The 27,312-nt window shown below is 42.9% G+C and overlaps 1 protein-coding gene across 1 annotated transcript in view; it reads left to right on the forward strand.

The window, feature by feature from the left end:
* Il20ra (interleukin 20 receptor subunit alpha) overlaps positions 1 to 25,643 on the forward strand; it is a 41,160-nt gene extending 15,517 nt beyond the window's left edge. The window contains exons 2-7 of the mRNA XM_021626169.2: positions 8,474 to 8,609; positions 14,252 to 14,430; positions 15,827 to 16,002; positions 16,557 to 16,701; positions 21,572 to 21,711; positions 24,533 to 25,643. Of these exons, the coding sequence (XP_021481844.2) occupies positions 8,474 to 8,609; positions 14,252 to 14,430; positions 15,827 to 16,002; positions 16,557 to 16,701; positions 21,572 to 21,711; positions 24,533 to 25,255 (1,499 nt within the window). The 3' untranslated portion in view covers positions 25,256 to 25,643. The remainder of the gene's footprint in view (positions 1 to 8,473; positions 8,610 to 14,251; positions 14,431 to 15,826; positions 16,003 to 16,556; positions 16,702 to 21,571; positions 21,712 to 24,532) is intronic.
* The last annotated feature ends 1,669 nt before the right edge of the window (positions 25,644 to 27,312 follow it).

Raw genomic sequence — 27,312 nt, forward strand, 5'->3', positions numbered from 1 at the left:
AGCCTGTACCACGGTGCAAGCCCTGCCTGCTCCCTGGGCTGATGTTGTGATAATCTCACTGGTCTTCACTTCTATTCAACCCAGTCTCTTCAAATTTGTATTCAAACCTTACTCCAGAGTGAGGCCATCCACGTGGATATGAATAGACTTATGGCATCTCCTGCTGAAGTGAAGACTGGACCACTTACTTTCTCATTGAGCTTCAAACGTCCTTCAGGTGCCCTCCCAGGGTTTTAGAGAATGGAGGATTTAACATCTTCCAACATCATGTTGGCCAGGCCTCTTTCATCATATTTCGAGGAACACCTATGTTTTGACAGATGCAAGAGCCCTACTTTTTGGGCTGCTTTTTCTCATCCCAGAGTCTCTGCTGGAAACACTGCTCCTCCAAGGCTGGCTTTCTCCCTAAATCCCTTTTGAAGTATGTTCTGTGACTCACAGTAGTAATGTACACCCTTTCCCTGTCTGATTTCCATTGTGTAAGAACGCACTTGCTTAATTAACTCATGCACTTTTAATGCTCTCATTATTTTCACCGGCCAGAGGCCATGTGAGGACAGACACCATCTGATTATACTCCATTTGTATCCACAGGGTAAGCCCCTGGCATTAACTCCAAAACATGGCTGGTTTGAAATGACAGAATTTATCCCTTGGTGGTTTGGAAGCTAGAAGTTAAAATCAAGGTGTTGGCTATCACATGTTTCTTCTGGAAGCCTCCAGAATAAGTTGTGTCCACCCTTGGACTTGCACCATCCTAGCATCCTTCCATCATCCTAGCCTTGGTCACCACGGTTTCCTCTCGGTGTTTCTGTCTTTTCATCTGCTGCTCCAGTGTGAGCTCAGCTTAATGGAGTTTCTGCACAAAGCCTTTTCCCGAAATGGAATCACAGTCAGAGATATTGAGGGTAAGGAAGTCTGGGGACAGGAAGGACACAGTTCAACGTGCAGCGCCGAAAATTAAGTTAAATAAAAGATAAACCAATATTTCCCATTCACACAAGTGGAAATGACCAGAGTGTGTTCTATATGAAAGGCGATGAGCTAACATTCAAAGATAAGGTGAAATTTATAGAAATATATAGTTTTACTAGAGCTTCAAATTAATAGAGATCTTAAACTCATCAACTTAAAAAGAAATTAGAATAAACTCTGACACCATATTCTAGGAACTCTTACCTTTGCTGTTACCTCCTTGGGGAATGTGTCTCACAACTACAGCTTCTACTTGCATTCTTCAGGGTCAGATGTGAAAGGAAATGAAAGTCAGTACTGAATCAGGAAAGGAAAAAAGCCTCCTACTATGTATGTGGTGTTGTGGGGTGCTGTGTTTGGTTTTGTTTTGTTTTTTTGTTTGTTTGGTAGTTTGGTTTGGTTTGGGCTTGGGGGGGGAGGGTTGGTTTTTAGTTATTCAAGACAGGGTTTCTCTGTGTAGACCTGGCTGTTCTGGACTTGCTTTGTAGACCAGGCTATATGCCAACTCACAGAGATCTTCCTGCTTCTACCTCCTGAGGGCTGGGTTACAGGCATGTGCCACCACGCCTGGCTTATACGTGTTTTCCCATAAGCTCTGACTCCCCTTTGCATAACTGCTTTACAAGAGTGCTTGATGAGTGAGGCCATAAGGATATTGTTTATTCTCAAGTCCACTTTTCTTCATATTAGCCGCATGAACATGTTCAATTAGCTTCTCTAGAGGTCATTTGCCTTATAATTATAATGATGACAGTCCTACCACAGGGCTTCTGTGGAGACTGCCTGAGTTGACTGTGTAGAACACATAGAATTACGCTGGCAGAGCGAGCGTTCTAAACCTTTGTGATTATTTCCATTACACACTTGCCTGCCATCAACTAACTACTGCAAGATGGGAAGGTTTTTAGAGTTTGCAGGTTTTGTACAGTCTTATGCAAATTGAGTTTTATGTACGTACCACATCCACTCCTAAAGCAGCGTCTCTTGGCTTATCATTTTCAGTTGTCTCTAAGAATGCTTATCTACTGGAATGAGACCTGGACCAAGGCAGCAAACAGCTGTGAGAATACTCAAAACCCTTCGCAGAATGCTTAAACTTCACTGGTTAGAGAGAAATACTGGTTAGAACCATTTATTGCTACTGACCAAAGACAATTCACTAAAATTTCATAATTAACAAAAAGTATGAATGATACAGATAGAAAAATTACTGCCAACCATAGCAACTGATTAGCATCCGATGCTGGAAATAAGTGGTCTGTGAGCAGAGGAACAAAATGTTCTGTGCTTGACTAGAGATCACTAACATGGCTTAATGTGCTGAAACCAGCAGGCCATGTCACAACAAGGAATATATTCTGTATCCTGGAGAGATGAAGAGATAAGAGGTGACCTACTTTGCTCAGAATGGGGCCACCCCCTGGATAATACTTTGATTCATTGACAAAGAGGAGATCCAAAACTTACATATTTTCTTCCTAAGCAATAGGGCAAACAATGTCGGTCCCAGTGACAAATCTGCAGAACTGGAGACTGCATTGCTCTTTTGAGAAACAGTGAGACAGCAACAACTACCTTAAAATGTGTTTCTACCACAGCTGTGTACAATCTGAGACCTTGTCAGAACATTTACAGAATATTTACTAAGCAACTATCTTATTTTTTTAACTCTTTCTATGGCTCTCAATTGTTATGAAAATGGTGCTAAGTTTCTGGCCTTTTCATTTGGTTCCTTTTTTATGTATTTTATTTTTTGGTTTGGGTTTTTCAAGATTTCTCTGTGTAGCCCTGACTGTTCTGAAACTCACTCTGTAGACCAGGCTGGCCTCGAACTCAGAGTTCATCCAGCCTGTGCCTCCAGAGTGCTGGGATTAGAAGCCAGCACCATCCCTCAGCTTCATTTGGTTCTTAATTTTCCTCATAAAGATAAATAGAACTAATAATAAAAATCTTTCAACGTTAGTAAAGTTCAAGTCTATTGTCACAGTTTTACATCTATTGTCACATTACTGAGCATGAAGGGGCATTTCCTCCTCTAGATTAATTTCCTTCTTGTAGTGATTAATATCCTATTTTCTTTCTGTTTTGTGTTTTTTGTTGTATTTGAAATAAAGCATCTTAAAGCCTTGCACACAGTTTTTGAGGACCAGAAAGGCAGTAGAGGCATCTCAAAGTAGTCATAGCTGAGAGAGTTCCGTAAGTACCTACTCAAGAAATCAGTAGGCCCGTCCTCATCAGAAAACTAGACCAGGGCCAGAGAATCTGTTTCAATGTTCTTGGCAAGAGGCATCATTCAAGTCTTCAACGACATTTATCTGAACCAGTTACTGTTTGACCTCTCCTTAGGACTGCTGCTAAATTTTCTCAGTTTGCACAAAACAAATAACCCAAGAAAGAAAACAAGAGAGGTCACAGAGCATCTTATAACCTGATCTTGGAAGTCTTAGTTTCTGACATGACCGTCCCAGTTATGCTCTGGGAGTTCACATCTGCGCACCGTGAGGAAATCAATGTTTGAGAACCCTCAGGGGCAGGCTATGTAATCGTTGTGATAACATGATTTACTGTAGTTTCCATGTGCGGGGCAGGCATATACAAGACATACAGTATTTATAACATATGTTTTTCCTTCCAAAAAGTGTAACGACATAATAAGAATGCTTAGAGCCAGCGCGATGGCTCAGTGGGCATAGCATTTGCCACACAAGCCTGGAAACTTGAGTTTGAACCCTGACACCTACCTACACAGTGGAAGCAGAGGACCAACTCCCGCAAAGGTCCTCTGAGCTCCACACATGGGCCAAGGTACATCGGAGCCCATATTCAGATGCACCCATGACACACACACAATAATAATAATTTTTAATTTAATATTCCTTATACCACGAATTACGTGAATTTTATACATATATACAAGTATTTTAATAACACCTACTACCCACCCCTCCAAATCTCCCCAGACAGAGCCTCCCCCAACTCTTCATGTCTTCTTTCTCCCTGTATGACATATGCTCAGGTCAGTTAGTGATGCCTGGTTATACACACTTACGGGGCCATCCACTGAAGTGGCACACCAGCGGGCTACACTCCCACAGCCACCGGCTGTCAATAGCTCCTCAGCTAGGGGTGGCCTGATGAGGCTCTGTCCATGCTGGCATTTTGACTGATGGTGTCCTGTACAGGCCACCACAGCTGCTGTGAATTCAAGAAGGCAGCACGTCCATTAGGTCTGAACACAGCGTCTCCCAGCACTCCTTCCCACCTCCTTCTCCTGTGTGCTTTCCACTTCCTCTTCCGCAGTGTTTTCTGAGCTTTGGTGTGGTGGTAGTGTCCATCCAGATATTAAAGCACTCACAGTCACTTATTCTAGTTCTTACGTCAGGCATGGGTCTCTGCATTAACCATTATCCACAGCAAAAAGAAGCTTCTCAGACCAGGCTGATATAAATATTCACAAGGCAGTTTGACAATGTGACCATTTACCGAAACAGAAGAAGGGGTGCCCCTCCTGGGGTCTTTTTGAGAATATGCTCCTGATACTTTGCAATACAGTACAGAAATCCCCTCCCAAGGAGCAGGCCTCAAAGTAAATCAGAAAGTAGGATTGTTTTTGTAACTTTCCCAACAGTCATGTTACCAGCACACCTGCGGTCACATCTTACCTGTCAGGCTGGTATTGCAGCGTGCAAGGTCCAGCACTGGGTAAGACAACTGACATCTTTTTGTGCTGTGCAGTGACCTATTAGTACCTTCTGACACTGTAAATGCTAGCCAGTAGGGAGGACCTTTCCCAGTTAGTTCTAGATTGATTTCTTTACATTGTGCAACCAAAGCATATAGTGTTTCCAACTAACTCTGGAAAAGTTGTCCACTGACCTTTATATACATGTCATGGCACATGTACTGAGACTCTCTCTCAAAATAAAATAAAAGGAATTGTTTGTTTTAATATTATTATTACCATAGTAGTCATTCTCTTTATTTAACCTATCATCACCAGAGTTTTATAACCTTTTGATAATTAGCCCAGCATTTGTCAAAGTCCATTTAAACAATGACAAAATATCAATCATGTCGTTGAGAGCCTGGAGAGTTGGGTTAGTAGATAAAGTATAGCCAAACATGAGGACCCAAGTTCAGACAGATTCTCAGCACCCATGTAAAAACCCAAGCATGGCAGCACACATCTGTTACTGTAGCACAAAGAACTCATGGGCAGAGATGGGTGGATCTCAGGGGCTCTCTGGACATAGTAGAGGCCAAATAACAAGTTCCAGAGTCAGAGTAGGACCCTTTCTCAAGAAGAAAAAGAGGAAGAGGAAGAAGAAATGGCAAGGAAAACACCTATGTGAACTATTTCTGGCTGCCATATACAGCTTTCATGTACACAGGGAACACCATGCATGTAACACACGCACATGTGAAAGCATACATACATACACACACATCTATTAATCGGTGAACATAATGATTGACAATGTATTCCAGAGTATAATTCATTTTGGAAAAGTAAAACTACTTTGTTTCCTTGTAACACCCACCAAGTTTAACTTAAATGAGCAATTGATTCTTTTTAATCCAAAGTGTTTCTTAAATCTTCCTCAATCACCAGCATCTTAAGAGTTTGTTGATTCTTTGCTTATTTTAAAAGGCAAGTAGAAACTAGTTGATACAGAAGACAATAGTTATGTATATAAATGATGAAGTAAAGTCAAATGTTACTTGGGATCTGTATCTCTAAATCATGTTGCTACAAATCAGAATATCCCATTTCCTTATCAGTTACATCTATAAAATCATGTGTTGGCAATTTCTTTCATCATTGATATTGTATCATGCAGTCTATTTTAGTTTTATTTCTCATTCCCAATCCATACATGCTAGGACCATTTAAAAATGTGTTTTAGACCTAAGGGAAACTTAGAGGTTTCTTTTTGTTAAAAACAGTTCCCCTTTCTTGAAGGATTGGGACTATTTCAGTCAATCATACTGCCTCTCTGCATTCTTTATTCCCTCTTCAAAGACAAGATTAAATGCTAGGACCTCCCAATCCATAGAATGATCTTAAGTCACCACTAACTGCTCGTTTTGCATTATCTATGTTCTATAGAATCTGGCGGTTTCCCTTTTCCCAAAGAGAAGCATGAAAAGCAAAGATACAAGGGCAAGCTGGCCCTTCTGAGACTCCACCAGACAAGCACTGTGCGCAGAGACCAGTTCAGCTGATGGCGCTTCTCTTGGGACGTTTAACTTTCTCCTTAAAATTAATACTCAGGCATTAAAAAAAGTGATCAAGGTGCAGAAGAGGAGGCATGACAAAGGCTGCACATGTGCACACATAAATACAGGCTGCGCATGTGCACACATAAATACAGGCACTCAGCCACCTAGCTCTTAAAAGAACTTAACTTTGTCAAGATCCAAAGTCATGCTGCAAAGTTTAATTCTAGAACAAATAATATTTTTTCTTTTTCTTATTTGCCTTGTAGTATTGTAATTTGTCATTTGACACTAATCTGAGCCAAGGATTGCCACAAGCATTAACCTAATTCCTTTCCTTGACATTAGCCCCAGCTAATTCACACAGGTATCCTGGGACTTGACAGAGAATGGACCCCATTTTGGTGACTGAGCTAAATGTTATTTCCTAATCTTTATTTGCAAATATCGAAAACATGTTTTCTGGGTCCACAGACTAGAATATGTGTAATTGCAAAAGGACAAGTTACTCACATAATCTACTAGTGCTCTAGATGTCATGATCTCTCGGTTTTAAGTTAATGCTCTGATTCCTATATGTGAACACTAAACTTTTTCATTTATTTTGACTTGTGGATCATCCTTGATCTCAGTGGTACCAGTCACACTTAGCATGATCGAGGCTCAGGATTCCATCGTCGACCCTGCCACACACTCAAAGAAGGACCAGCCTATGTCAATTTTTATCCCATTTTATTAATCTTAAAGAGCAAGGGCACATGCCAGGGCACACAGGCCCAGAGGACAACCTTCAGGAGTTGGTTTTCTCCCTTCACCCTGTGGCGCCCCGGAATTGAACCCAGCTCCTCAGGCTTGCCTACAAGAGCCTTCGCCCAGTGAGACCTCAGATTGGCACAGGTTCTCGTTTCAGAAAAAATGTATCCTTCCTACTGCTTTTGGTATCTTATCAATTCTTGGTTGTTTCTTCCAGAGGATTTCTATAATAGATCTTCCAAAACAGAGTTTCATTTAGAGAAGGAGGCTGTGAACATGCTAGTGTTTGAAGATGAACTCTTGGGGCCGGGGAGCCAGTTAAGGGCCCCTGCTGCTCTTGCAGCGGAGCAGAGCTTTTCTCCCGCATGGTGGCTCGCATCTGCAGAGAACTGCAGCTCCGGGTGATCCAGGGCCTTTTCTGGCTTCGTTGGCTCTGAGCACCTGTACACGTACACACACAGATATCAAAACAGAAGAAGAGGAGGAGGAAGAAAAAGAAGAAGAGCTTAACCTTGAACTAGCTGGTTTTCTGTCTGTAGCTTTACTACGTGCTTTAGTGAACCCAATCTAAGCTCCAACCTCCAAAACTCCAATAATATCTATCAGAAATTTTATTTCTCATCTTAAGTACCATGAATGTGTATTTGAAAATGATTCATGTTTGACTAAAACTTCAGCCGTACAACCAGAAAGGAAACTTTTCCAGGTTTCTCAATCAACCTTAAAATCTGTACAAGCAGGAGACTCACAAAATGTTAAGTGGTGCTTCTGTTCGGATCTAGCCTGTGCCCTGGGCAGGCAGACAGCTGCCACCCCACTTCTGAGAAGAGAGGGCCGGCAGGTTGGCAGGGAAAGGCCAGACACTGTGCTTTCACTCCCACCAGGGCTGCAGGGCACAGAGTGCGCCTTGAGTCACGGTGGGGAGTGGGGAGTGGGGAGTGGCTGGCTGTGTAGTGAGTACAACCCCCAGTGCAGACTCATGGCTTTCCTGTCTAACCAACAGCTTGCCACCACCGCCACCTGCACCGCGATGTTACTTCTCACGGTTCTCGGGGTGGCCTGGGGCGCAGATGCATGGTTCAGCTGGTTTCATTTGAGCTGGTTTCATTTGAGCTGGTTTCATTTGAGCTGGCTCTTAGCCTCAGTCTGTGGCAGGTGAAGCTGGAGTGTTCACAATTACTTCCTTTGGAAGCCTAGACTCAGCTGGGACCTTGGGACAACTGAGCCTCTCCAAATGACCTCTCAGGGCAGTTCCTTAAGGAGCCTGGCTCTTGTTTTTCATGCCACTCGGGAGCTTAAAAGCAAGAAAATGGAAGCTTCAGAGCCACCTTATGCCTTAATTCCAGAGTCGCATTTGCCACATGCTCTCGGATGAAACTGAGTCAGAGCATCCACTCAGGTTCAGTCTGAGGAGAAATGCAGAGTCCGGGCACTGGGCCATCCTTACAGACCAGCCCACTTACTTTAAGGACTATGCTTTTCTTCCTCCCATTAAAACACCAAATCCTCTCCACTCCTTTTGTAGTGCCTTGTGTCTTTGGCGGTGTGCCTAAACCTACAAATATCAGCTTCTTATCCATCAACATGAAGAACGTCCTGCATTGGAACCCACCAGAGGCTCTGCATGGATTCGGAGTCACGTACGCTGTGCAATATTTCATGTAAGTTGCTTCTTTTCCTGGCGGCAGCTTATAAACACCGACTCAGACTGTTGTGACCTGTACAAAGGTAAACCTCCTATGGCATTAAACAACCTTTGAAAAAGAAAAATGTAGACATTTACTGTTTTCTTGGTGTTCCAGTAGATTATAAAGTGGTTATTTTGTAGAGCCGGAAGCAATGAATATTCAGGCAAGAACATTAGAGTTACAGAGACTGAGAAAAGGGCACAGCAAGATTGTTCATTAGGTTGAGGTTTTTGTCACCAAGCCTGATGACATGAGTTCCTTTCGTGGGACACACATGTTGGAAGAATTGACTCCCGCAAGTTGTATTCTTACATCCACACATGCACTGTAGCATGTACATGGGTGCACACACACAAATCAGTAACAAGTGAAACAAATGCAGAAAAGAGCTTGGTTAAAGAAGAACTCTCTGGGTAAGCAATCGTGGCAATCCATCAAGTCCGAGAGCTCTAAGCTTCTGACTTTCAATATAGCTGAGGGTGACTTAGAACTCCTAATTCTTCTCTCTACTTCCCAAGAGCTAAGACTGCAGGCGTGAACTGAAAACAGGGTTGTGTATAGAACTTTCCTAGACTGAATAGTGATGGCAAGTGTGACTGTAGAACTTTCTTGTTTTCTTCGCATCCATGAGGAGTTTGTTCTGGACCTTCTTGGGATACAGAAGACCTTCGCATTAGCTGACGTGGCATTTGCCTGTAATCTGCATATGCCCTCTATTTTTTTGAGTCATCCCTGAGTTATTCTAACACATGATGCCAAAGTAAATACTATTGAAGTGCTGCCATACCATAGATGTTCAGTAAAGATGCCATTTTCGCCCCAGTGGCTTTAATCCATAGTTAGTTGAATACGCAGAGGCAGAATCCATGGATACAGAGGGTCGACTTGCCTCATCATTTTAATAATTAACTTCTCAGCAGTTTTCAAAACTATTTTCTTAACTTAATAGTTCATGAGGAACCAACATATTTCACAGTGAACACTTGCACTTCATCAATTCATTTAATTTTACCTAGTCTGTTTTTATTAAGATTCAAACCAAGCAAAAATCTCTTTGTTAGAAGCATGTGCATCAGGTCTGACAGGATTTCTGTGTAGCTGTCTAGACATCCTTCTGTCCATAAGTAGGATAAAATGCATCGTTCATGCCAAATGTTCCTGGTTAAGAGTTGTAGGGTAATTTATTTTTCCCTTTGTTATATTTCCTGGTCATATTGTTTGATGGTTTGAGCTTTAAAAAGTTGTTCAACATTTGCAAAATAGAATGACCATTTTTGTCCTTAGAAAATGAATTCTGGCCACTTAAGGCAAGCAAAAACTTCCAGAACATTCCTGGTACCCATTGTCTAGAACCCCATTCTCATTTCCAAGGATGGTCTCAGGAGCTGGTATTTTAGACTTCAGCTTTGCAGAGAAAAATAGACCAACCAGCATGTCCTCACTCCTCCTTCCTTTAGGTGGGGCAAAAAGAGCTTGCTCTGTTCCTTTGACTTCCCAGTGCTTCAGAAAGAACTGTAAAAAAATAACCAGGATCGTCACTGCTGTATGAGAACAAATAAGTTATGTTGTGCAACTTTTTAAAATGAATAGTTGCCCCATGGGAGTTCTGACATGCCTGGGTATGCACAAGGTTGACAGGAACAAGGACACGGCGCTGAAGTCAGGCCGTCCTGGGTTGATGGCCAGGTTGTGACCCTATCTGGATAGCCTGGAGCAGCTTACACTCGTTTTTTTTTTTAATTCTTTATTAATTACACTTTATTCACTTTGTATCCCCCCTGTGGTCCCTCTCTCCTCCCATCCCAATCCCTCCCTTCCTCCACCCTCTTCATGCATGCCCCTCCCCAAGTCCACTGATAGGGGAGGACTTCTTTTACTTCCTTCTGTTCCTAGTCAATTAGGTCTCATCAGGAGTGGCTGCATTGTCTTCTTCTGTGGCCTGGTAATGCTGCTTCCCCCTCAGGGGGAGGTAATTAAAGAGCGGCCAATCAGATTATGTCAGAGACAGTCCCTGTTCCTATTACAATGGAACCCACTTGGATACTGAACTGCCATGGGCTACATCTGTGCAGGGGTCTTAGGTTATCTCCATGCATAGTCCTTGGTTGGAGTATCAGTCTCAGGAAATACCTCTCTGCTCAGATTTTTTCGTTCTGTTGCTCTCCACTTCTTTCATAAGATTCCCTGCTGTCTGCCCAAAGGTTGCCCACAAGTCTCAGCATTTGCATTGATAGTCTGCAGGGCAGAGCTTTTCAGAGGTCCTCTGTGTCAGGCTCCTAACTTGTTCCCTGTTTTCTCCTTCCTCTGATGTCCATCCTCTTTGCCTTTCTGGATAGGAATTGAGCATTTTAGCAAGAGTCCTCCCTTTTGATTAGTTTCTTTAGGTATATAGATTTTAGTAGGTTTATCCTATATTATGTGTCTATATGAGTGAGTATATACCGTGTGCATCTTTCTGCTTCTGGGACAGCTCACTCAGGATGATCTTTTCCAGATCCCACCATTTACCTGCAAATTTCATGATTTCCTTGTTTTTTATTGCTGAGTAATATTCCATTGTGTAGATGTACCACAATTTGTGCATCCATTCCTCCATTGAGGGGCATCTGGGATGTTTCTAGCTTCTGGCTATTAGAAACAACCCTATATCTGCAGAGGACTAGTGTCCAGTATATATAAAGAACTAAAGAAGAACGGAAGCACTGAACGTAAGCACTGAACATTCAGGCAAGAACATTAGAGTTACAGAGACTGAGAAAAGGGCACAGCAAGATTGTTCATTAGGTTGAACAATCTAATTTGTTGAACAAAACAGCAAAAAATCAAGTAATCCAATTAAAAAATGGAGTACAGAGCTAAACAGAGAATTCTCTGCAGAGAAATATCGAATGGCAGAGAAACACTTAAAGAAATGCTCAACCTCATTAGCCATCAGGGAAATATAAATCAACCCTAAGATTTCACCTTACACCCATCAGAATGGCCAAGATCAAAAACTCAAGAGACAACACATGCTGGAGAGGTTGTGGAGAAAGGGGAACCCTCCTCTACTGCTGGTGGGAATGTAAACTTGCACAACCACTCTGGAAATCAATCTGGTGCTTTCTCAGACAACTAGGAATAGCGCTTCCTCAAGATCCAGCTATACCACTCCTAGGCATATACCTAAAAGAGGCTCAAGTACAAAATAAGGACATTTGCTCAACCATGTTTGTAGGTTACACTCTTTTATACTTTTTATTTGAAGCTTGTTTCCAGAAAGAAATTTTTAAAGTTTCAGCTATACCCACAAAATGATTTAACATATAAAATGACATAGCATCTAACACACTAGCTTTGGCACTGGGGAACGTGATTCTACTTTCAGATAAACCTTCTACTACTTCTGCAAACTTGACTGGACCCTTAATCTTACTGAATTTCAATTTCGTGTTTCATAAAAAATGGGACAAAAACTGGTTGCTGTGCAGTTTAGTGAGGTGAAGAGTGTAAGCCTGGAGTTTTAGCCTCAGCTCACCACAGGTGCTCTTAGGCATTTGTCATGCTTCCTAGAAACAGGTAGAGACCATCAGCCCCAAGATTTGTCCCAAGGGAGATTAATGCTACTGGAATATTTGTCAATCTCCCATTCAGATATCAGTGACACAACTTTTCTCTTTGGTCAGCATCTGCAAGGTAAGAAGGTGCAGATGTGAGGCAGTTTTGGAAGGGAAAGAAAGACAAAGGAAGCAATGACAATATTTTTCCAACATTAAGTCATGACCTGTTGACAGGTCAAGAATTCAACCATGAACCCAAAGCAGGAGGATCAGGAGTTCAAGGTCATTGCCGGCTACATAGTGAGTTCAAGGCTAGCATGAACCATATGAGTCCCCCATCTCAAAGGACCAAAAACAAAACATTAAAATAAAATTGAAAAGTAGATCAGTTTTGAGTATCAGATAGTATCTTTTATGGAAAGAAATGGAATGATATGAACTGGTAAGTAACCAAATGCACAGCATGCAGAGAAGTTTGGACATTATCTGGTAAAACCTGCTTTTTGAATGCTACATAGTATGGTTTTTGAAATGAATCAAAGTATAACTATATATGTAAATACAGGTCGATTTTTCTTTTGATCATTGATCAAAAGTCCCCAAGCAGTGTTGATAACCTACATGGAGATGTTGATTAAGATCAAACTATATTTCTTGTGTATTTGACAGATATAGCACTTAGCAAATGAAAGAGATTTGCTTCAGAACTCTTGCCACATCTTTGTCAACTTTGAAAATATTCAATAATATTGCCACATCCCTCTAGCAAGACATACTCTTCCCATTTTGTGATGAAAGTTTCTCCACTCCCCCTCTTTGGCTGTTATTCCCAAGTCCATTCTGTGCTCATTTTGATGCTCTTGAAGTTTTAATCCAGATATTGCTCTGGGTTTTCATGCCCAAGCCTTCCATGAGCAATTTGTATATTGACTCCAAATCTCTACCTCCCACTCCTCTCTTGAACCCTAGGCTCCTGCATTTGGAGAACTCAAACTCAGCCTGGCATTGCTAAACTTTTAGTTTTCCCTCTTCCTACTCTTCCCCTCTCCAATTTCCCAAACCCACTCTTCTTTGGTGGTCTTTATCTTGGTAAATATTATCATATTCCCCACACTTGCCCTAAAGAGAAAGAGGCCATTTCATAACCTTTACCTATGTGATCTCTTGCATGCACTCAATCACCTGGTCATGGCTACTAATAGTTCTTGTTTTTGCTGTGTCTCATTTATCCCACTACTATCATCATTGTCCATACCATTCTTCCACCTGGACCACAGCAGTGTCATGTAAACTACTGTCTAGATTGCTAACACTAACACACTACATTCTCTGCAGACTACTGGTCAACCTTCTATGCCTTTCACCTTGTTTCCCCAACAGCCCTGCTTTAATTTCTTCAGGAGCCTGCAGCACAGCCACGTCTTTCCCACTGACTTACCATTTGATTGAACGTTGTATGCCACAGTTTCTCTTACCGGAGAAGTGCTGCAAATATTTCCTCTTCCACATTTTCTTTAAATGTTGTATTTTAACAACAATAAAAGCATATATAAACAGCGTAGTCAGTTCAGTAGCAATATGACTATGGTACACTCTCATACTCTGCTGCTTGGTAAATGTTACCCTCAACTCTTAACACTTAGCAAAGTCTTAAATTTTATGAGAATGTCAAAGTAATTTTCTTCCAATAAAAAAAATGACTAACTTTCCTTTAATGCCTCCTGCAAACTAGCCTCGTGTGTGTTTGTACACATACATGACTAAAAACTTAATTGCTAGAAATTGATCACACGGTATGTAAACACTTTACTGTAGCTGAAGTATGGAACTGGAAGATGCTTTAAGAATGCACTACCCACATTGTAATTCACGTAAAAGCAAAGTGTTTATAGAAACACTTACGCTCCCGACAGCTAATGAAAATATCACCAACAGCAAAAGTGGAGTCGATTAAATCAAATCACAGGCCTCTGTGTAATGCTGAAGAGTAAGTCTTTCATTCAATTTTATATAATGACTTTTTTAATTGTAAAGCATGTAAAGGGCCTTGCTAGTTCAGTGTTTCTTTCTCAGCAGATATGGGCAGAAGAAATGGCTGAGTGTCGCTGAGTGCAGAAACATCAGCAGGACCTACTGTGATCTTTCTGCTGAGACTGCAGACTATGAGCACCAGTACTACGCCAAGGTGAAGGCCATTTGGGAAACCAAGTGTTCCGAATGGGCTGAAACTGGCCGGTTCTATCCTTTCTTAGAAAGTGAGTAATGCCATCGTCCACCAAGTACCTGCGAATCTAGGTTCCTGTGATGCTACTCTGGCCTCACAGGCAGCTTTGCCCAGAGGAAAGGATCTGCTTGACTCTGGTCTGTATAGTTGGCTGAGTAACCAGCCCTAGTGATTCCTGGCTGAACCCCAGAATCAAATCTGTAGATGAATAGATTTGGCCAAGGGGCCTTTAAGATCTCTCACAGATTCAGAAGTACAGACAGGTGCCAATAATTTTGTTTTATCGTGCAGTAGAGATTGTGCATTAAAAAACATTGTAGGTTAATGAATCATGTGAAGATTGTCCTGATTGCACAACTAAGTCTCTTTTTCACTCAACTTGGTATTGTGTTGATGCTTCTAGGTATAACTTGGAATTCAGGTAAGAATCTTTCTGCCATTTGCATTTATATTTTTCTTCCCCTAATGTGTGACAGACCCTTCTGTGGAGGATGCAGGCAAGGCCACCATAATGAAATACCCAGGGCTGCTGAGGTCCTAGGAGGTGGTGCCTTTTCCAGTGCTCTGCCAGTCTATGCTCGCAAGTCAGATGTAGCTCCACTGTCTGTTTTTCTACAGGCCATGAGCTAAAGATGGTTTTTATATTTTATAATAGTTTTTTTATTGAAAACAGTATTTTTGACATGTAAAAATAATGTGAAATTTAAACTTCAATATCAGGGGCTAGAGCGATGGCTTAGCAGTTAAGAAAACATGTGGTTCTTGCAGAGAACTTAGGTTTGGTTGCCAGCACCCACAAGGCTCACACATCTAACTTGAATCCCATGGGATCCAACACCCTCTTTGGGCTTCCACTGGTAATGCATGCAATGTGATGTGCACAGATGTAGAAGCAGGCAAAGTACCCAGACACCTAAAATAAATTATAAATAAATTTTAGAGATAAATTGCTCTGTACATTATCCAGAAGACATGTGAAAATATACCATGTCCTGATCATGCAACTAAGCCTCTTTTCATTAAATTTGGTATTGTGTTGATGTTTCTAGGTATAACTAGGAATTAAGACAAGAATTTTCCTGCCATTTGCATTTATATTTTCCTTCCCCTAATATGCAACAGACCCATCTGTGAAGGATGCAGGCAAGGCTACCTTGTCAATTTCAGTGTCGGTATATAAAGTTTTCCAGAACACCAACCCTGTTCCCTTACTTACACTTGCTGCAATGACTGTTTTTCCCACCACAAACTGAGTGGAGTCCTTGCAACAGAGATCCTGCTGCCTGCAAAGCCTCTGGGGTTTTATGGTGAAAGGGTTCCTCAGAAGAGGGTGGCTTTAGGTCTTCCATCCAAGTAGGATTGTACTATAGCTTTATCTCAGGGGGGTTTTCACACCTGAAGATGCTTATAGCCTCTTCTCCTCTCAGCACAAGTCGGCCCTCCAAAGGTTGCCCTGACAACTGGTGAGAAGTCTATCTCTATTGTCCTGACCGCACCAGACAGGTGGAAAAGAAAGCCAAACGACGACACTGTTTCCATGCAACAGATATACCCGAGTCTGAAGTACTGTGTGTCTGTGTGTGACGCTAAGTCAAGAAGAATGGTGAGCCTGGCTTGGGATGGGCTCTAGCCTCTGTGCTTCACTCTCAGCGCTGCCGCTGTCACAGTCAGTCTCTGTGCTTCGGTTCTTTTTGTGAGTGTGGCAGCTGATACTACTCAAAAGAGATGTCCCACAGGGTCAAAGGGAAGCTGGGGACATCAGGCTTTTCCCTGCAGAAGTGCTCTGTTGACAGTGCATGATGTCACTGTTGGAATGTAGAGCAAGCGGACATTTCACGGGGGGAAGTTTCATTACTTACATATCACCCATCTGTCACTTTCTGGGGATTTAAAATCATTATATATGAGTGAGAACACAGGACAAAGTTAAGCACAAATTCTACCCTGGATTATTTAGAGGTGTTCCTAAAATTGGTCAATTCCTAACTGTGTTCTGCTCAGCTAAATGAAAACGTATTTTGAAACTATGTTAAAAAGAAAAAGAAAGGCTTAAAGTGACATGAAGGAGCCGGCAGGATCCTGGCCTTTCACGTTTTTCTGGAGCTGTCGAGTGGGCACCTTGGGCTCTGCCTCTAACCTCTGTTTTCCCTGTCCCAGTGGTCACAGTGTCTCAGCGACAGCACACTGGTGCTCCGCCGGCTGGAACCAAGCACTCTGTACTGCATCCACGTGGAGTCCTTTGTCCCAGGGCCCCCTCGCCTCACCCTGCCTTCTCAGAAGCAGTGCCTCAGTACTTTGGAAGGTAAGCTGCAAGCAATTTCAGCTAGTCTGAGGAAAGAAAGCTGATAACACACACACACACACACAGACCAAACAAACAGCAGTTTAAAGTGTTAACAAATCCATGTTTATGAAAATTAGGTTGAAACACCAGTAAACACATCTACTTCTCTAAATGGGTTTAACTACCTGAGACTCTGCCTTTGAGCTTAGTCAGTGTTAAGATGGTGTGTCACACCATCTGGAAACTGTTAGCAAGATCCAGGAGTCCTTCGGCAACAACCCTCCCCAGTTAGCATAGCTTCCTACCTCAGGAAATGCAACTAAGAACTTCCGTACACATCATTTTTCTTCTTTCCAGCCATAGTCACTCTAAGCAACACCAACACCCAAGATCTATAGGGAAGGGAGTAAAGCATTGTCCTGGGAACTCTCAAACACCACTGCTGAGGTACCGATTACAGGCCCCTCAAGTTGCTGTCAGACGTCACCTGTAGCACAGGCAGGTCTGGGATCATCAGAGTCCCTCTCTCATTGTTGCCTTTCTTTGTCTCCTTGTGTTTTCTGAACAACCCTATGAGGGAACTGTAGTTTTGGATGCTTCTTTTAAGGGATCTGTGGTCATGAGCATCGTGCTTGTTTAATATGTCTGCCGTGCAGTAGAACTTCAACTAAAAACCCTGAAAATGAAAGAAAGCTAGACCCTCAAGTCCCCTCAAGTCCCCCTGCATTACTGAATGGTTTTCATCCAGTGCTGTTCTGATCCACCCTTCTAACAAATGCTCACGATCTTTTGCCTCAGCTACTCGTTGTTTTCCCATGCCCAGCTAAGCAGCCACAGCCACAGCCTCAACATCATCCCTGGCCACACTCCTTACCCCGTTGCTTTCCTCTTTCCTTTCCTAGGAAGAGGAGTGCTGGAAAAACATATGAACAGTAAAAGCCTTTACTTCTGAGTCTCACTTTATCATGTCATATCTTTGAAAGGATTCTCTACCATAATACAAATAAAACTCAAATGCCAAGCAAGCAGGAAGGGACACAGGGCAGATGGGAGGAATCAGTTTTGTGTCTGGAATAAGTGCTGTGCTTCCTAACAGTTTGACCAGTGCCAAACGGTAAGAGTGAATTTCCAAGGGAGCAAAGTTAAGTACAGATCACACCACCTTCTTTCTGGGGAGAAGACAGAGTGTAGACCTTCCTCAGCAGTGCCGTAAGAGACAGACAAAGGTTTTCTATAATACCTCACCTAGTCACAAACCTAAGAACTACTTTCTTTTTTTAAAAAATTATCCATTTAGGGACTGTGCCTTGAAAAAAATACCTCTTCTCCCTGCAATTTCTCAGTCCCCAAAACGAAAATGAAACCTGAGCTAAGCTGCCATCTAAAGCAGGACAGGTGCCTGACAATCACTGCATTTGCATCACAGCCTTGGCATAGTGCTGTGTAGGCAGACAAGCACTCTTTTCGGGGACTGTTGAGGGGCTAGAAGAGTCTTGAGGGGATGCGCACTGGATTTTCCCACGGGTGTGGCTGAACATTCCCATCATCACGATAATAACACATCTGTTTCGATCTACAGCTGGTTGTCAGTGGGAGAGACACCACACTGTTTTCTCTGTCGGACAGCATCCACGTGGAGTAGATGCTCCTGTGGCACTCTGGCTGATGTATTGCTGCATTGGGAATGTGGGCAAGGGCAGAGCTGGAGTTTGCGTTAAGTTTGCATGTTCTTTCTTTCTTTTTCTTTTCTTTTCTTCAGCCCTCAGAATTCTCCTGAAAAATAGAACCAACAAGCTAGAGAGATTAAAGAGAGAGAGTTTAAAGAGTCAGCTCTTGCTATTATGTAAACCAGAAGCAACAAAATTGTTAGGGTAGACATCAGTCTGGTGACCCTAGGGATATCTGGCTTTGTGGTTCATCCCCAAAGGCAGCGTGGTAGCCTAACTCTCTCTTCATGGGTTCATCAGTCTCTTTTTCTTAAGAGCATCAGTTGAGTAGATGAAGCTCATCCGCATTACAGAGAGCAATTTTCTTCACTCATAATCTACTCATTAAAATGTTAATCTCATCTAAAAACTATACATTTAAAGAAACGTCTAGAATAGTGTTTAGCCAAATATCTATGTGTGGGCATCTTTTTTTATATTACTTTATTTCAGTTCTTATATCTCTGCCTCCCTTCTCCACCCCAATCCCAGGTTGGAGAGACAGAAGATTAGTGGAGAGAGCATTGAGATCTCTTTAGACGACTTCCTGCTGGTGGAGATGAGTTCCTTGGGGAAAGTCCAGTCTTCATCTCATCGGATACCTCCAACTCCTTCCTGTCTCTTTTCTCTCAGCCACTTGACAAACCAGCAACACAGCAAGGAGCACTCTTCTTCTTCTTCTTCTTCTTCTTCTTCTTCTTCTTCTTCTTCTTCTTCTTCATCTCCTCCCACTCCAACCCACCCTCTCACTTCTCCCCCTATGCCCTTTCCTAAGTCCACTGATAAAGGAGCTCCTCCTCTCTTTCCATCTGATCCTAGCCTATCATGTCTCAACAAAGCTGGCTGCATTGTCTTCCTCTGTGGCGTGGTAATGCTGCCCCACCTCAGGGGGAGGTGATCAAAGAGCCAGCCCCTGAGTTCAGGTCAGAGACAGCCCCTGTTCCCCTTACTAGGGAATGCACTTAGAAACTGAGCAATCTATGGGCTTCCTTTGAACAAGGGGTCTAGGTCCTCTATACGTATGGTCTGGTCCTTGGTTGTAGTATCGGTCTCTGCATGCTTTTAAAGACACCAAAATTCTTACTACATCTATAGCCTACATAAGTTGACATATAAAATCAACTAGGCCAACTTACAAGTAGTACCCACAAGCTTCCCAAGTATGTCAACCACAGCAGAGCCTGCATCAGCTCTATGGACTGGTCAGTGGTGGGCCAGGACATTTCTCTTAAAATTCTTCATTGAGCCTTTTCATTACTGGACAGACATTTTACTCTTCACAGGCCTACAGCACAGCAGAACCAAGAGGGAGTTAGAACCTTCCCACAATTATTCCTAAGCTTTAGCCCTACCCAGAAGGACCGGCCCACCAGTACAAAAAGAACCTGCTAGCCACAACATGAAGATGCCACTTATTCACGTCATCTACTGAATATGTCAGAGAATACTGAGACACACCAGTGTCGTGGAAGAGTGTAAGATGTATTTTTGGTATAAGATCTTTTGTTTTAACTTAAAACTTAAAATTTGTTAATCTTTTCCAGACTTCCATGTATATGGATATATGCACCTTTTTTGCATAATTTTTCCTCTCCAACACTTTGAGTCCTACCCCACTCCTCAAATTCATGAAGATGAAGATCTTTTAAAATTAGTCTCTCTCTCTCTCTCTTTCTCTCTCTCTCTCTCTCTCTCTCTCTCTCTGACACACACAAATACAACCTGTTGAAACAGTTTAGTGTTGTTTCTGTGGATATGTGCTGACCATTTGGGACTATATAAGCTACTACCAGGGTCTTTATCTCTGGGGAAGACTGAATGTCCCTCTTTCTGCAGCTACTGATTGCCTATAACTCTTTATGGGTGGGGCATTGTGACATTTCCTCATCCACATTGCCATGTCAACTGTTCTTATTTAGGTGACTGTATGTTTTGAGATTTCATGGGTGTGGCTTCCCTGTCATCCATAGAAGACACTACTTCAGAGGAGATATCCTGGTCCTCTGGCTCTTATAATTATCTCACCCCACGTCCAAAATGTTCCCTGAGCCTCAGATATAATGATCAGTTAGGTATAGGGATCAGTTGGGTTTGGGCATTCCATAGTCGGTTGCTTTCTGCATTATGTCCAGTTGTGGATTTCTGTAATTGTCTTTGGAAAGAAAAAAAAAGCTTCTTTGATGAGTGAGGAGTAAGAGCTACACTTACCTTCAGGTGTAAGGATACAGGTGCATATTTGGAATGCAATTAGAAATTATATTGGTTCAGGAAGGTGGCAGTAGTAGGTTCTCCTCTAGGGCTCATGACCTCACCAGCTACAGGTAAGCTGGCTGGGTTTAAATACCAGACATAATTTCCCCCTATTGAGCCAATGTTAGATCATGGTGGAAGACTATTCTGACAACAGGAAGACAGAAGAGAAGGGTAGAACAGATAGTTTCATTAGATGGTTGTTGGTTACCCCAGGATGGGAGTGTCCCTATTGCTCCCTTGAGTATATCTTGTCAAGTGCTGGTCATCCGAAGGCTTTATAGTAGGGTAGGATGATTGATTGATTCTCGCTCTTGGCAGCTTGCATTGTACCTTTAAATACCAAGAACTGGTTCTCAGGAAAGAGGCTTCTAGGTCAACACCAGCTTTATTTCTCTAATTTCTAGGTTCAGAGTGTGGTATCTTCAGCAATTGGATCTTACCTTCAAGCTCTGGGAATCACCAAAGGGCATGGCAGTAGCCTATAATAATTGAGGAGTTTCTTGGACTACTCTGACTTAATAACTCAAAAGGAGGTTTCCCATGCCTAGAACACTTTGTTAAAAAGAATATTGCTGTTTGGTCTGAAAAGCTGTGAGTTACTAAAGTGGCAGATACATTTGTTTTCACACACATGAGCCGGGATGTGGTCCAAAGCCTGGCATGAGATTTGGGGATAACCATTGGCTTATGTTATTAATGTATCCTTACTGTAGAGATGGGGATGAGTGTAGACAATGACTTAAGAACTTCGTTGTCAGAGAGATGACCGATTCTGGGACCTTACAACAGCAGCCTGTTTCTCTGTGTACAGCTGAGAAAACTGAGTCTCTGAATGCAGGTGACCTGCCCATACCTTCTTGACATTACCATGCTTCCTGCCATATTAAATGATAACTTTCCAATCCTGATCCAGGGTTTTTCTTTAACAGCTCAAACATCATCACTGACAGTCAGAGTCATCTTCTGGTACATCCTGCCCACATCTCTTGCCGTGTTTCTTTTTTCTGTGATTGGCTACTCAGTTTACCGTTACATCTATGTTGGCAAAGAAAAACACCCATCCAATCTGGTGAGTGCTTGGCATGGTGGAAGACTATTCTGACAACAGGAAGACAAAAGAGAAGGGTAGAACAGATAGTTTCATATAAGAACAGAATGGCCTTAAGCTGTTAATGAATTCTAAAACATGCTCTGAGCTGAGTCACTTAGTAGGAGAAAGCTTACATAGTGTGTGTGCCATCTTAGGTGTGACCCCTGTGCCCCCACAAAAAAGCAGCTTCTGGGCTTAATTCACCCACAAACATACCAACACTGAAAGTTGCCTAAGTTTGAAACAATTTTTATAACAGATAAGGTTGCGGGATAAACAGATAAAAGTCATGATCACTCTGTCTTTCTCAAAGGCCAAGCCTACTTAGACATAATATGTGAAGGCTAAAAATAAAAACAAGTATTGAGGACTCATGGGGTACAAGGATACCCCGAAACCTATTACGAGGGATTCGGTTTCCATGTTCAAGTGTGGGTATGAACGTAAAGAGTTTGGACACTTGCTACAGCAGAAAAAGTAGCAGAGCAAGGGACGGCGGATGCAGTGGTGGAAAAACATACACAGGGCCAGCCTATCATGTCCCCCACAATAGGGCTATACTGGAGAGCAGGCCCCAGGCTGTGTAGCGGGAGAATGTGGTGCTGGTCTCAGAGCTTGAGCTTTCATTTGCAGAGAAATTTCAGTAAGGTTCTGAGTTGTGATGTCATAATAGCTATTATGATTTAGATCTAACTGGACACCCATTCTAAAAAAAAAAAAAAAAAATGAAGGCAGCTAAGAAGCCATCTGGGGGGAGAAAAAAATGATAGTTCCAAAAAGGAGTGAGGGACATGGGCAGGCATAGGGGTGTGGAGAGCACGGAATCTACACATAAGAGGCACGTGTTCAGGACTTGAGCATATATGACAAGAGGAAGTAATTTGAAGGAACAAATGAGATGTTACTGGACCATCTGGTGAAAGGACCCAGGGGGTTAAAAAGCATATGCTTAATATAAAAACTCTCTCCTTGGGAATTATCAAGAGATGCATTCCCATGTAAATGCATGTAAGACATATGTCTGTTCCTGTTGGTCCTGTTCATTCAGTTTTCTGCTACCCTGCTCCATTTAAGTGCTGGATTTAGCCTCTTTGTCGCAAAGGAAGACAGGGGCGGGAGGGGAGGGGATTTACAGAGATTTGAAGCATGTGATTTTTAAAAACCTGTAATTCGGTAAAACAATGGTGTGAAAGGTCCTGTTGCGTAGTGTTAAATGAAATCATGCCATTGGGTGACAGGAAGATTGTACCTTATCACTGTTGCTTCCGTCAATAACAGACACCTTCCACATACTCCAAAACAGGACAAAAATTATGTCTGTGGTACTCAGGACGGAGGATGGAGCCTTGCACATGCAGGCCTCTTTCCACTCTTTATCTATAGCCACAATTTTTAATCTTTTGAGACAAGGTCTGGCCAAACTGCCTCATCTGACCTCTCCTCTCTTGGCCCCCAGAGTAGCTGGGCCTATGTCGGTCTTACCGATTTTCTTCATTCTTGAGCATCCCTGAATGATTTAGACTTTTTTAAATCTACCATCAGCTAGCAGCTATATTGCTTTTTTTTTTTTTTGTGGTTTTGCCTTTTTCTAGCACAATTTGAATATTATATCCATGTATCCTTTTCCTTCTCTGGTGTTGTGACAGAGTAACTTAATCCATGTATGGTAGAAGGGGCTTTCATCTGCTCACAGTTCCGGGTTACAGCCCACCATAGTGGGGCTGAGGGTGGGGCTAAGGGTGGTAGGAGCTGGAGGCAGAGTATCACAGAGACAACAAATTAAAGCCTGCAAGGTCCAGCCTGGGAAGGCACAGCCCACGCTCCTTCCTCCTGCCTCCCTTCAGAAGATCTCTCCAGGGGTCTTTTCTGAGACTGATACTCCAACCATGTGTGGAGATAACCTAGAACCCCTGCACACATTTAGCCCATGGCAGCTCAGTATCCAAGTGGGGTCCGTAATAAGGGGAACAGGGACTGTCCCCGACATGAACTCAGTGGCTGGCCCGTTGATCACCTCCCCTCGATGGGGCTGCAGCCTTACCAGGCTACAGAGGAAGACAATGCAGCCAGTCCTGATGAGACCTGATAGGCTAGAGTCAAAGGGAAGGGGAGGAAGGACCTCCCCTATCAGTGGACTTGGGGAGGGGCATAGGAAGAGGGAGAGAGGGCGGGATTGGGAGGGGATGAGGGGAGGCCAGAGCTGGGATACAAACTGAATAAACTGTAATTAATAAAGAAATAATTTTTAATAAAAAAATCTCTCACAGGAATGCCCACAGACCAGCCTCTCTAGACATAGACAGGTCCTCGCTGAGTTTCTCCTCTGGTGACTGTGTCAAGGTGACACCAGAAACTAACCACCATCCTATTTTTATGGCTGTGTTCATTTCATGTCCACAGTATCCAGGAGAGAGCTAGGAGTGCTGACAGCCCCAGCTTAGTACAAACTTCAAACAAAATAGACTTTCACCAGTCCAGGTCTCCACCATCTTCTTTTCAAAGAATGGGGAAGATTCCAGAACATACTGACTCACTGGCAATCCCTCCCTCGGTCACACCCCTGAACCTCACACAGACACACACAGACACTTACCAGGGACACAGTTCACTTCCTCTTGCATTCTGTGGGTCTTGGGCCCCTTGCCTCTCCAGGAGAAGTTTTGCCAGTCATAACCCCCTCTCACGAGTTGGTCAGAGAAGGTCTCACACTATCTGGTGATACTAGAAGTTCTAGTTGGCAGCTACTTGTAATGTCTCTCCAAAGTGGAAAACGTGAAACCCCACACTCTTCTCTCTGCAGATTTTGATTTATGGAAATGAAATTGACAAAAAAGTCTTTGAGCCTGCTGAAACAGTGTCACTTAATTTTATCACACTCGGTATGTTGGATGATTCTACCGTTTCTCAAAAGGATCTGAGTTTACTGGAAAAAAGCAGCGATGACTCCAGCGTTAGTGGCCCTGAGCTCAGCAGGAACTGGGAGACGCATCGGGAGGGGCGACACTTAGGATACTCCTCAGATTCGACGGATATTGTCTGTGGTGCAGAGCAAAGCAACAGAGACACCTCCCTAGCCCAGTATGAATGGCTCAGCTGCACCATGCCCACAGGGGAGGCAGAAACGGAGCCTGAGTACAAGCAGCTCTGTGGGCAGGAAGAGGCTGCCAGAGCAGGGGAATTATCCGAGCCACAAACGGCCTTAGCAAAGTTGGAGCCGCAGCCAGACGACCTGCCTGACCTGGGGCAGGAGCACCCTGGCTCAGAAGATGGGCCGGAGGAAGAGCCATCTTCAACACTAGTGGATTGGGACCCTCAGACTGGCAGGCTCTGCATCCCTGCCTTCGCTAGCTTTGACCAGGATCCTGAGGGATACGGACGTTGTGATAGAGACCATCTCTCAGAGGACGGCCTCTTGTCCAGACTCTACGGGAACCACATGCCTGACAAGGCAGATGAAGAAAGTGAAAGCTCTCTCGTGCAGTTTACGGAGGAGTGGGGGTTATATGTACAAATGGAAAGCTAACCGCAGACCCTCTGTGGACCAGCTTCTCCGGGGACGGGCCTCGTGCTCGTCAATAAACCAACTATCCCAGTGAGTGAGTAGTGGGAATGAGTAGGCCCGCCTGTGTCCAGAGTCCCCGCTGTCAGTGACGTCCTCTGTCCACGCACTTGGTCAGCCCTGCCTCGGGTCGGCTTCCATAGGACCATCTCCCTAATACACACCGCGTCCTGCAGTGCAGGAACTGTCTGGAATACAGATCCCTGAGCTTTGCTGTAGACAGAGGAAGCTTTTGCAGGGTGGGCGGGGACTTCATACAGGAGAGCAGACTGAGTTTGCCTGAGCAGTTGTTTTCTGGGTTTTTACTGTATGTATGTAACACTATCAAAAATTTCCAATTATTGCATAAACACCCCTTTTCTAGAATTTGGATGGAGAGTGGTTTACATGTAAAGAGCTCAGCTCACTGCTCAGGCAGGGTAATTCGTGTAGGTCAAGCACAGCCCTTTGCGGTACCACGTCTGAGCTTCTGTCTTTTGTTAGAGGCAGTGTTTCTCTTTTTTTCTTTTTCTTTTTCTTTTTCTTTTTTTTTTTTTTTTTTTTTTTTTAGCAGTTTTGGAGTATGAGCTTAAGGGAGCTTTTGTAGTCAGGAAAATGCCCTCTCAATAATTTAGTAGGGGCCCTTGTTGCCTAAAACAGGTGCCACATTTTATAATAGCATACCATGCATGCTTTGGATGAGAGATACTGTTAGAAACATGTTTAAGAAACTGTAAACTAGGGAATGTTCCACAGCTGCGGTGCTGAGTCACTGTGCTAAGGGACAGGCAATACCGCACAGTCTCTTAGGAAACTGTATGAATGAACACTGCCTCTCCTCATAATAGTAAAACCAGTAGGAAGTAAACACAGGATATAGAAAAGAAGCAAGCTAAATGTATATGTAAGGAAGGGTGTGTTAAAGTTTGACACCATTCCCTGTGAGCACTGGAGGACATCATAAAGCAACACCTTCCTAGTGTTTCCGGTACCTACTCCCACCTTCGTCACCATTTAATTAAGTTCCAGATCACACGGGATTAAACGTGACAGGCTCCATAAACCTGAACTATATAAAACTATTGATGTTTCAGTCTTTTAGGCCCAGAGAAACATCGGTGTTTCATGTATTTGTTTAATTATGAACTCCATCCACAGAGACTCTTTCAAGAAGACAGATATCATCCTACTTCCTTAGTCATATGTTTGGCAAAGCAGACAGCTCTGGTAGGAGAGATAGATTCTGGGGTCATGGTCTTTTGAAATTAACCACAAATCCAAACAGTTTCTGATTTAATGGTTTAATTTAGAGCATAATTATATTAATCAGAATGTTCTGTTCTTCTTGGTCTTTGCAGAAATGATTCTGGTGGCTTGGAAGAACAGATTTATGATACAAACTGGAAATGAAGTTCAGGAGTGAGGAAGAATAGGTTGTTTTTAAAAGCAAAAAGAAAAATAATTGGTAGTTTGGCTTATTAAGTCACAAAATATGTATTTACTTACGAAGTGTCGGCTACATCCTTTAACGTCCTCCTCTGTAAAATACAAATAAACACTTTCTTATCATCATGAGGGTGGAAAGACCTGGACTCTAGAGGGCTCTCAGAGCAGGGCAGGGCGTGGAATGACCATCATGAGAGACCCTCTTTATTGTCTCTGCTTAGCACTAGAAGCGGAAGCCATCTTGACATATGAGAATCATGCAAAGGTATGCCACACCTAACTCTGCTTTTCTCACCTGAAAGTACAATAGTAATTTGCTTCCTACTCTGAACCTTTGCTGAAACCTTTTCGTGTTGAACCACGTTTTCTGCTTTTGTGAAGAAGACTCTAACTCTGGGTTGTCTTTCTGCCTCTGGTCAAGGTAAGAATATCGGAAGCATTTGGCATTTCGGTATCTTGCAACATGTGAACATACACACAGAGACAGATAGACAGACAGACAGAGTCCCTGACTTAAAAAGGATTCAACTTATATTTTAAAACTTGCTTATGAGATAAAAGGTATATGCATTCTATAGAAACTGCAAACCTCCCAA

Source organism: Meriones unguiculatus, chromosome 20 (genome assembly GCF_030254825.1).
Source record: "Meriones unguiculatus strain TT.TT164.6M chromosome 20, Bangor_MerUng_6.1, whole genome shotgun sequence".
Classification (NCBI taxonomy): Eukaryota; Metazoa; Chordata; class Mammalia; order Rodentia; family Muridae; genus Meriones; species Meriones unguiculatus.